This window comes from Adiantum capillus-veneris, chromosome 12 (assembly GCF_014529385.1).
Source record: "Adiantum capillus-veneris isolate H3 chromosome 12, ASM1452938v2, whole genome shotgun sequence".
In the NCBI taxonomy this organism is placed as follows: domain Eukaryota; kingdom Viridiplantae; phylum Streptophyta; class Polypodiopsida; order Polypodiales; family Pteridaceae; genus Adiantum; species Adiantum capillus-veneris.
The window spans coordinates 20793147-20803891 of record NC_140942.1 but is presented as its reverse complement, the minus strand read 5'-3'; the positions used below and the strand labels follow the sequence as shown (position 1 = coordinate 20803891).

General features: G+C 41.3%; 2 protein-coding genes across 4 annotated transcripts in view; one reads left to right on the top strand and one right to left on the bottom strand.

The window, feature by feature from the left end:
* Positions 1 to 238: 238 nt before the first annotated feature.
* On the top strand, positions 239 to 9210 carry LOC147445430 (putative polygalacturonase At1g80170). Of its 3 annotated transcripts, none has more exons than XM_086524948.1 (10): positions 239 to 708; positions 1753 to 1881; positions 2568 to 2738; positions 2833 to 2853; positions 3050 to 3257; positions 3756 to 3837; positions 4624 to 4732; positions 4809 to 4928; positions 5088 to 5377; positions 9058 to 9210. In XM_086524948.1, exons 1-9 carry the CDS (start codon positions 472 to 474, stop codon positions 5355 to 5357), a joined length of 1347 nt encoding a protein of 448 aa, XP_086381074.1. In that variant the 5' UTR covers positions 239 to 471; the 3' UTR covers positions 5358 to 5377; positions 9058 to 9210. The 3 variants fall into 3 exon arrangements, with proteins under 3 accessions (XP_086381074.1, XP_086381073.1, XP_086381072.1); XM_086524947.1 differs by lacking the exon at positions 9058 to 9210 and adding an exon at positions 5559 to 6459; XM_086524946.1 differs by lacking the exon at positions 9058 to 9210 and having other exon boundaries at positions 5088 to 5460.
* LOC147445429 (mechanosensitive ion channel protein 2, chloroplastic-like) overlaps positions 6616 to 10745 on the bottom strand; it is a 41078-nt gene continuing 36948 nt past the window's right edge. Inside the window, exons 4-13 of the mRNA XM_086524945.1 lie at positions 10320 to 10443; positions 10138 to 10235; positions 9927 to 10040; positions 9784 to 9844; positions 9231 to 9380; positions 8763 to 8873; positions 8406 to 8573; positions 8213 to 8326; positions 8081 to 8137; positions 6616 to 7999 (exon numbers count right to left, since the gene is read on the bottom strand). Of these exons, the coding sequence (XP_086381071.1) occupies positions 6965 to 7999; positions 8081 to 8137; positions 8213 to 8326; positions 8406 to 8573; positions 8763 to 8873; positions 9231 to 9380; positions 9784 to 9844; positions 9927 to 10040; positions 10138 to 10235; positions 10320 to 10443 (2032 nt within the window). The 3' untranslated portion in view covers positions 6616 to 6964. The remainder of the gene's footprint in view (positions 8000 to 8080; positions 8138 to 8212; positions 8327 to 8405; positions 8574 to 8762; positions 8874 to 9230; positions 9381 to 9783; positions 9845 to 9926; positions 10041 to 10137; positions 10236 to 10319; positions 10444 to 10745) is intronic.

The window sequence follows — 10745 nt, the reverse complement described above, 5'->3', positions numbered from 1 at the left end:
GCCAAGGCTCGGCATTTAGCCTCCCTTTCCGCCAAAAAATAGTGCTAACAAATGAATATAACAGAGAGCGAGCCGTATTTTTGGTATTTTGGTAACTTATTTTTTTGACCGGCGGAAGATTATTTTGTGCACGGGAGTGTGTTGCATAGTACTTCATTTGTCTGCGGCGGCTGGCATCGCCAGTGTGTTATGTGGGGGTTTTGGGCGGGGGGGGGGGGGGGGGGGCGGGGGGGTGTGTGTGTGTGTCTCTCTGTGAGAGAGAGAGAGAGAGAGAGATGGAGGTTAGCAGGTCCATATGGGTTTGCCAGCAACTCTTAAAGCTCAAGCGTTCATGAGGGATTTTCACCTTCTACCCCAAGCTTTCTCCTTAGTGTCCCCTTCGCTTCAGCTATAAGGTGCCCATCTTTGCAGCATGCCACTCCACACATTGCCTTTCTGCAGATTGCAAATGCCTGCAAGAAGAGGAAGTACATGGCGGGCCTTTCCTCGTCATCTGCATGGAGCACTCTGTTGATCCTCAGCTACGTGTGCATTGTGCAGTTCTTTTCAGCCGATGGCAGGGCTGTCACATGGCCTTGCCAGCTGTCTTCTTTTGTGGATGGCTATGCAGACTGCGATGCGGATCATGATGGTACATGGCCTCCTTATGACATTGTGAATGTCGACTGGTATGGGGCAATTGGTGATGGGCTTACTGATGATACCCAGGTTGGTATTCCAAATTTGCAATTGTGAGAATGTGGTTTTCTTACACTCAGAGATGAGCACTTATCTGCTTCATGAAGCTTAGATTGAGCATTGCTTAGTTAGTGGCTCCATGAGTGAAAGTATAGTTTACTCATGAATTCGCACCATGTATGATACAATATAGAAGTTTGCACTTGTGAGAATGTGTTTATCTTCCACTCAGAGATGAGCACTTATCTGCTTTATGAAGCTTAGATTGAGCATTGCTTCGTTAGTGGCTCTATGAGTAAAAGTATAGTTTACTCATGAATTCGCACCATGTATGATACAATATCGATACATAAACCCAATCGTGTTATTGTATCAAAACATAACAAGATTGGGTTTATGTATGGATACCACGTTTGACTAAGTGTGTACATGTACAGTGAATACATTATTCATGAACTATGCAAAAAACATGAAAATTTTCACTTTTTTGTGTGTATAGACACTCATACGTGCAGATTTACTTAGTATAAGATAAATGCTATGATATCAACAAGAATGCATGAAATGAGCGTTTCTATATCACAAATGGTAGCTTTTCATACATTTTTACACTCACATATTGATGGTGTTGAGTTTTTATAGCTCAAATACATTTGTGGTTCGCAAAATTGCGATGACTGAGGTTGTTGAGAATTCTAATGTGCATGTTTACATGTTGTTCGGCATTGTACACTATCTCAAGGCATGGTGCTCTATATTCTTAGAGCTTATAGATCTTTCTCAGGATGCACACGCTAGTACTACGGGTGTGTAGTCATGACAACATGTCTTGAGAATGATGTTAGCTGCTCCAATTGTGCATTTGGTCTTGTCTCTTCTCATGTAGGCAATTAGTTGGGATGAGTCCAACAGCATGCTACCCTTGCATTCTTTCTACGCAGGATGAGAGGTGAAAATGGGCGCACACAAAAATGCTTAAATTTTCAATGCCCATGGCCATGCACAATAATTCATATTTTTTTGATGTTGTGTTATGATGGAGAGACTTAATTTACTTTCACCTCTTTATCACAGGCCTTTATAAATGCATGGAATGAGGCATGCTCCTTGGACTCGGCTGTATTGTTGATACCTTACAACAAAACTTACCTTGTGAACCATCTTGAGCTCAAGGGTCCTTGTGGAGGCAGTCTTGTTGTAGAGGTAGGTCACTAGCTAAAAGCTCTTCCACGACATTTCTAACAGAGCCTTTTTTTTCCTTTCTTCCATAAAAAGAAACTTCTTTTTTTTGGCAAGCCATTTGTGTTCCTCTGGTTCTTTTGGTGCAACATCTTTAAGTGAAATTGTTAGGTATTTACTTTCCGGTTCACAAATTGTAAGTGCAGATCTTTTTCATCTAATGTAGGTGTTTTTGTCAGTCCATTGTTTGTCAAAGAGTTTGAAGTTGCACAATTTGATGATTTGATTGTGTTAGATTTGAAGGACCAATAGTTAAATAGGCAGATCATCACATTCAAAGAAGTGGTTTAAGGGAGATTTTTTCTTCATTCTTTGATATATATGCGATTTATAGTGAGAGCGTATTATTGTTCAAACCATGTATGTTTCCTTTTCAAGTGTGTCGGTGTATTGATTTCATGGTTTGATGTTACTTGTCTTCCCCTTTTCTAGAAAATACTGTGCTCTATTTCAGCTGTGTTTTTCTCCTATTCTAAATTAAGTGTTGGTATCTAGATCAATGCACCATTTTTCTTCTTTTCTGTCCTTTCACCCATTTTGATAATAATTTACTCATTGATGAGTCAAGGTTCATTTTATAGAGTCTCATGGTGTATTTTCATGTAAATTTGTGAAGGTAAGGTGCTATTTATGTGTTTTGCTCTTTGTAGCTAGCAGGAATTTTAGTTGCACCTGCGGACCCGTCACTTTGGAACAAGTCTCATTCAAATGCCTGGTTACATTTTAGCCATTTGAGTGGGCTGTCAGTTGAGGGAGGGGGCACCATAGATGGACAAGGCCAACAATGGTGGGACCAGTCATGTAAACGGAACAAGAAAAATGTGAGTTTCTCTTGAACTTGAACTACAAGGTTTACTTCAATCTTGAGGTTAGGCAAAAACGACACTTAGGCGATTGTATGTTTTTTGATCGCAGAAATGTCACGACGCACCCACAGTAAGTGCTGCCATTGTTCTTTTATGGAGTTGGCTTGCTCACAAAAAGTGATGCGACATGACTTACATACAGAAAGGTCGCATAGAACTTTTTAATGAAACAGAATGGGCATGCATGATGGACATGACATATACACATGCATGATGGACATGCCCATACATACATACATGGATGCTGAAATTATATGTTCATGTAGGCTTTAAGGTTTTCGTCGGTCTCCAACTTGAAGGTGAGAGATTTGCTGAGTCTGAACAGCCCACAGATTCACATTAAGTTTGCAAACTGCTATGGCGTCGAAGTTGTCAATCTACAAGTGAGTGCACCAGAAGACAGTCCAAATACGGATGGCATACATGTTTCAGAAACACAAAATGTCATAATTCAAGACAGCTCAATAGGAACTGGTAAGATGCAAGACCTTGTGTGCATGTGCGCATGCCCGGCCCAGGATGTCCACTGTATAATCACGTTAATATACCACTTGGGTTTCATAGAAGGGGTTTTATACTTAGAAAATATAAGCAATTTCAAGAGATACATTAGCAAGAGGGGTTTTTTCTAATCCATTTGTAAAAAAACTAGTTAATTTATGAAAAAAGGGGGGTCAATCTATTCCTGTCCACATTTTAACAGAGGGATTTTTAAAGTACCCAACGGACGCATGTTATATAGTAGGATTCTTAATAGTGGACCCTCTGAGATGCACGTGTGCACAAGCATGCATGGAGATGTGTATTGTTTTAAAAAATTAAGCATGTTTTTCAAATGTACGATCTTCATGTGGAGCTTGCTAATAATTTAAATATATGCATTGCTTCTTGGAAATTCAGCACAAAGCCCTCATGTTTCACAATCAAGTGCACGTGCAGATTCATTTACTTTGTGGGCTGTGCATCATGCAGGTGATGACTGTGTGTCAATAGTGAGGGGCTCTGCGGATGTACGAGTACAAAATATTACTTGTGGCCCTGGACATGGGATAAGGTTTGTGGCAGCCGAACATACCTTTTCTTGGCCTCCCCTGTCAGCTCTAGGAAAGATTACCGAGTCTGCCACGCATTTTGCAAACTACATCTACACAAGCTACATCGTAAATGCAGTTTGCAAATCTCTGATGGTTGAATGCTCTTTTGTGTATGCATGAGAGTCCATTGGCTCTTTTACCTTTAAACTACTACTGGCTCTTATCAATTTTATTAGCTAGAATCTCTGAAGATGGCTTCATCGCTTTGAGATCTGGAGTAAAATTGTGGTTACATAGCTTGCAATCAAACTCGTGTAGGCTAATACAAAGTGAGACACTCCCTGCTAGCCACTTCACCTGTGGGACTTCTTTGATCACCACTTGACGTCTCTGCTGTAAATAAATAAAAAAAGCGCGACATCCAGCTTCCCCACCGCCCCCATCACTTCTGCATTGTCGTGCCGCATGCGTCATCGCAGGTGGAGGCTGTTGCCCACCACCCTTGCGATATCACCCTTCCCTTTCCTTTCCAATTTAATACATGCACGGAATCCTGCCATGATTCGTCTCCTATCTCTTTAAAAAAAATTGTAGGCACATATTGGGACTAAGAGGGCCAAGGATATCATCTTAAGCTTTGCTAAATTTTGGGCCCAAAAGGTGGACTATGATTTTAAGCTTTATCGCAGTTCACCTGTTTGACCTTACCTTGAAATGTCGAGTGTATTCTAGTTATTGTCAAGCAAGCAATGGTAAACATGGATTTTCTGTTAAGTCATTGTAGGGTGACTTTTTTTTCTCTACAGCATTGGCAGCCTCGGGAAAAGCGGAAGTGAGGATTTTGTCTCTGTGGTTGTGGTGAATGGTGCAAACCTTACCGGCACCTCTAATGGTGTCCGTATCAAGACATGGCAGGTAGTTGCAAATGACGTGTTGAAACGGATGCAGTAGGAAAGAAAAAGCCCTATTCTTAAGTTGGGTCTTTGTATAGGGTGGCTCTGGTGCAGCGGTTGGTGTCATTTTTGAGAATATCCAAATGAATAATGTGTCGCATCCTATCATTATCAACCAGAAGTATTGCGATTCCTCATCTTCGTGCTCAGCTAATGAGGTCTCTCTCTCTCTCTCTCTCTCTCTCTCTCTCTCTCTCTCACACACACACACACACACACACACACACACAAAATGTGTACATGTATGCTCTTGTGCATTTTATCTTTTTGTTTCTGTGTTGTTTGGGCAAGAATGCTGATGGTTTTGGTTTTGACAGACATCGGCAGTTCAAGTGAGTCAAGTTTATTACAAGAATATCAAAGGAACCTCGGCAACGAAGCAGGCAATACAGCTGGAGTGCAGCGAGCTTGCTCCCTGCAAGAACCTTCTTTTTGAAAATGTGGACCTGGTTAGGGAGGCAGGAAAGGGTAATAGTACCACTGAATGTGAAAATGCCCATGGATTTGTAATGGGAAGGGTCTTTCCCCCTGTCGATTGCATGCCACTATCGCAGCAAGCGGAGAAGCTTCTTCACACAACTATGTAATAGACAACTCATGCAATGGAGTAAGTGCGAGGTCTTTCTGTGTTTATTTCACAAAGATTTGCAAAACCTTTTAAGGTTTATATATATGGAAGTATTCATGCTAGTAATTTGTGATAGATTTTTTTTCTTGGCTATTGGTATTTGTTATTTTGGTTAAGTCAGTAGAGACTGCATACGTCACTAGATTTTTGACTGTAGCAGGTATTATTGATTTCCGATGGGACCAATCGCTACATTGTTACATGAGGATTGAAAATGCTAAAATATTATTGTCTCCACCCCTTGCTGAGGAGTAAGCCACTGGCTTATTTTAGTACAGCTATGCATTACACACAATTGAATAGATGTGCAAAGTGATCTGCCCCGGCACCAAAGCTTCTCATAGATGGAAGAGATTAACCAGTATCTGTTCTAATCAGCATTCTTCTTTTTAAACTGCTCATCACTCAATAAATTCCATGTAGTTGGACCGCTCCGTGTAAACACTCATTTTGTTGATTGTTTTGAGGTTTGCCCTATTCATGCCAGGTCAAACATGACGACAATCCCTGTAGTCAATCAAGTTTATTCCAAACCCCTGTGAGCATGAGTATTTACTATATGCCGAGTTGTCTGGGTCAAATTAATGTGATTCAAACGAAGCTAAATACATAGGTTTTGCTACCTGATGATGTTTTAAACATAGAAAACTTTGATCAACTGTAATCTAAGGTTTTCTAATTGTTAGTAGACCTCTTTTCCTATGAGGAAATTACATCTAATCCTCTGCACACTACTGTAGATTCGAAATATTGCAATTGAATTACAGCTTTGTTGGCAAACTGGCAATGCAGCTATGGCAAGGCTGAACTGTGCTTTCATATAGTGCACATTTATCTGGTAGATCTCAAACTTGCTGATCAAACTAATTTGGGTACACAGACCCACACTACAATGCAAAATAACAGAAAGAGCATCCTCAGCAATTACTTGGGTGTAAAATCATCTATTACGTCAGTGGGCATAGTAAACCCGTTCCTTGATACTAATTTATACATATCAAGGTAAATAACTGTTAAACGACAAAATCAATTTCAACCTGTACCAAAAAAAAAAAAAAAAACAGACTTGCAAAATTTAGCGAGACTCAACATCTGGTCAAGGAAAAGATATCGTTTTCGCCAGAGCTCTAAAAAAGTGTATTGCACCTTTTATGGGCATTTGGTAGAATTTGAACTTTCCAGTACAAAGAAAAGACAGATAAGAGAACAAAAATACAGACCATAAAAAATCCGAGTGTAAACCACTGGTTTTTTTTTTAAATAAATGGGAATTTTCCATCAAGCTCATGGAAAGTAAAAGTGCTCCATGAGCTGGCTAGTCCAAAGAAAAGTGGATAACGTTACATTGGGCACGGTATATTCAAGTTTACAAAATACAATTACTCCTCTTATGAAGCAAATAAAAGGAGTTATTCCTGTGGGAGCCCACACGCCATGGGCCTTTGCAGCAAAAAATCTTCGAATTTCAGAATGGCTTCCAGACAACCTTTTTACATGGATTGCCATCATCAAATGGATCGGTAGAAGTGCCGCAACTGCAAGGTCACTCCAATGGACCAGAAGTTGCTATCTTTCTCTAGAGTCTGTAGTGTTTTTACTTGGAGACTGCGATCCATCTCGCCGCTCCTTTCCTGGGCTGGAGTTGCCATTGCGTGAACCAACGAGTTCCTTGTGCTCAGCCACTGTAGCCACTTCGTCGAGAGGAAGTGTCCGTTTTGGCCCATCCAGAGCCACACCAAGAACAAGGTTCTCTTGCAATGGCGCTTTCGCTGCTGACGAGTTAGCAGTGCCCAGTCCGCGGTCTGCTTCTAACTTCGGTGGTGCTCCCTGTGATCGCCTTGCATCTAACCTGACATCCATATCTTCTTTTCTTGATGCTTGCAGGTCAAGCTCATTTGCCTCTTCCTGCAACGTTCCCTTGTCTTCTTTCAAAGGCACAGATTCTAGATCAGCAGCAGCTCTACTCGTACTCTTCTCAGATCTCTTACCTGCAGAATGAGATGAGCTTTCACCTAATCTAGTATGGCCCTTGTCGGATTTAGCAATCCCTGCCTGCAGAGCCTGCTCGGGAGCTTTGTTGGATGCTTTTTCATGTTTACCTGGTGAGGTTTCTGCAATGGGCTTCGATATAACCTTGTCCCCTAGCTGATCAGAATCATCTGAACTCTCAGGAATGTGTGCTGGTGGCTTCTCAAAGGCTGCTCCAAGTAAGGTTATGTCCTTTGAATTAAGCCCCATGGAATCAAGCCCTTCAAGCTGAGGCTTATGTTTACTTGGGACTTTGGAATCTCCTGGAGATTCTGGGGTTTCATTACTAGAACCCTGATTAGCAGCATCAGCTCCAGGTGCAATCTCTTTCGAGTTTGAAGCTCCATTCTTATTTGTACCAGATTGTTCAGTATCTCGTGCCCCACTTGCCACTGCCGTTGCCTCAACCAGCAGGTATGGTCTGCCTTGTGCTTCTGCTGTGCGATTCATATCGCGAAAAGGTGAAGTCCGAGGCTCAATGTCCTCCTGTACGCGTTGCACTGACCGAATGGGAGTGGCTAGCCGTGCATGGTGATGACTGATGACTTTCAACAGGTCCAGGAGAATAACTTCCTACAAGATGCAAAATGAAACAGTTAAACACATCCGGCATAAACATTCCATGAAGCTTCATCGGATATACTCGGTGCTAACCTTCACACGAAGGTACTCCTCAAAATGGGGTGTTTTGACAAAGCAGGAGATGAGAACCTGCAACATTCATAAACAATTACAATTAAGAACATCAATTTATGGAAAAGCCAAAAACAAAGCAAGTTTTCTTACCATAATAGCCTGATTCTCTGGGTTGATATTATCAAAGAAGACTCTCCTGTGTAGTCGCCTTTGCTCAACCTGTGGGTGTTTTGCAAGAACCTTGCGCATGTCCGCCACAATGTTCTGCAGACAAATTGAAAGTGAAACAAAAAAGAAACTACATGAAAAACTCGATGGTAAGAGAAAATAAATCCATGCTTACCGGGACCTTGCTAACGTCCAGGTGGCTAATGCCGAAGTGTGTCTTAATTCGCCAATGAGATTTTTGACTTAGATTGCGAACAACGCTGACAGTGAATTTGTGATTTGGGATGTGTACGGCCTCTCGATCATCACCCCTTACTATTGTTGGCGACCACCATCCAACATGCTGCATAACCAAATTGAAGGGGAGATTAATGATTGAAAAGAACGAGCCATCCAACAGAAATCTGTGACGGTTCAAGTACCACTGGAAGCTCAGACACATTCAAACACAAGATGACAAAAGAATGCAGGTAGCTGTAAACCCCCTGATGCTATAAAAAAGAAATGAGAATGGGAAGAGACATTGCCTTACCTCCACTGTACCTGATACTTCATAGCCATCAATCTTGGTCTGTATCCACTCGTTGAGAACAAAAGGTCTCGTTGCATGAATCATTATACTAGAAAGAAAGTTCGTAAAAATCTGTGACATAGTAAAATGCTGATTAGGAGAATTTAAAAATGTGTATCAACATTAAGTTAAGAATACCCCCAACCCCCCCCCCAAAAAAATAAAAAATAAAAAAAATTCCATTCATCTAAAACAGAAACTGTGCACAATTGCTCTCAGTTGCTTAGAAGTAAACGTTGGTTTTGTGCTTATACAGAGACATGCTTCAGATTGAATCATACAGTCGGGGCAGGGGTTGGAAATACTTTTTATCAAGCCAATACTTTGAAAGACATATGTAAAGAACCATACATCATTATGCATTAACTAACCGAGTACCGGCTTGAAACGTATCAAAGGAGTACTACTTTTGGGTTTAAAGTCACTCACTTCTCTGCCTGCAAGTGTAAGAAGCACAGTACCAAGACCACCTGCTGTCAACCACTTCTGAGTGGAGAAACCAAGCAGTTCCATGAATAAGCAGACTGCTGCAACCCATACTGCCGTGTAGACTGCATTACTGACAAATTGAGCACCAAGCTGCGAAGAATTTAATTCACATAAGAACCTCTTGTTGGCGAACTGGAATTGTGTGTGTGTGTGTGTGAGTGAGAAATGAAATGTTATATTAACGTCTTCAAAAGGCCATAATGACCTATGAGACCCGAAAGTTACAAAGTGGTGGATCTGATACCAAGTCAGAGTAACAAGATAATCTAGCAACAGTACAAAACAAAGATATATACTATGGGGTCCTAAGTTGGTCGATGTGAGCCAGGTAAAAAACTAAGCAAAAAATGGGCGGCTTGTTGGGATAGCTGAATCACAAGAGATCTAGCATCGGTCGTTGGCGAATCTCATCAATTTCCTCCATGAGAGAGAGAGAGAGAGAGAGAGAGAGAGAGAGAGAGAGAGAGAGAGAGAGAGAGAGAGAGAAACTCACACTGCGAGAATCCTGTGAACCCTGCCCTTCTGACATAACCTTTTGCAGCTGGTGAGTTAAACTGAGTATGATGAAAGAGATCAGTAGAACATTTGAAAACCAACATTATCCCTAGCCTGTTCATCCAATTGTCCTTTGCATACCTCATAGAACATTGTGCAAATGCTAAAACAGTTGATAAGGACCGCACGAAATTTAGAAAGCGCTGCTTGATTGCTTGGCTTGCCTCCGTTGACAACACAAGAGGGTCAAAAGCCCTAACAGAAAATTGTAACCACGGTAAACCTTAGACGGAGTTCTCTTATATCACCTCCAGGAGGTAGAATTGCTTTAATGACCTAATTCTTACAATACCTGCACACAAATATCACTCCAACCCAAAGAAGCAGTGGTCGCACAAATGATCGCAAAACGAAATGCATCTGACTATCCTTCCAGGAGCTGTCTTCTTCCTGTTCAAAAGAAAGACCGTTTGCACATGCCACTTGGAAGATGCAAAAACTGAAAGATGGGCTTCATCCACAGTGTGTACATACTTTTAGCACAGTGCGATGAATGACTCGTAAGATTGGTCCGAGGCCCCACATAGCAAACATTATCACTGCTACAGCAGGCGCACATTGACGAAACAGCCGACTTTCTTGTATGAATTTGATAACACTGCATTAACAGCCTGGCTTATTAACACAACCTCGTACAAAATATAATTCATTAAAAAAATATAAACCAACTATCAACGACACAATCAACACAATCAGCATTCATAGCTTGTGAAAGAAGAGGGAAACAATTTCAACAATAGTCACTTCATAAACTTGAGAATAATAACAGTAGACCACTCACCATGAAACACTGTTGTTCTTTTTGGGCAAAGGAGAAGTAATAATGTTGAGCGCGCGGCGGTGTGTGCAAGTGATAGAGCACGAGAAGATGTGCAGGCCTTGAGGCTTGAAGCGGAGGCA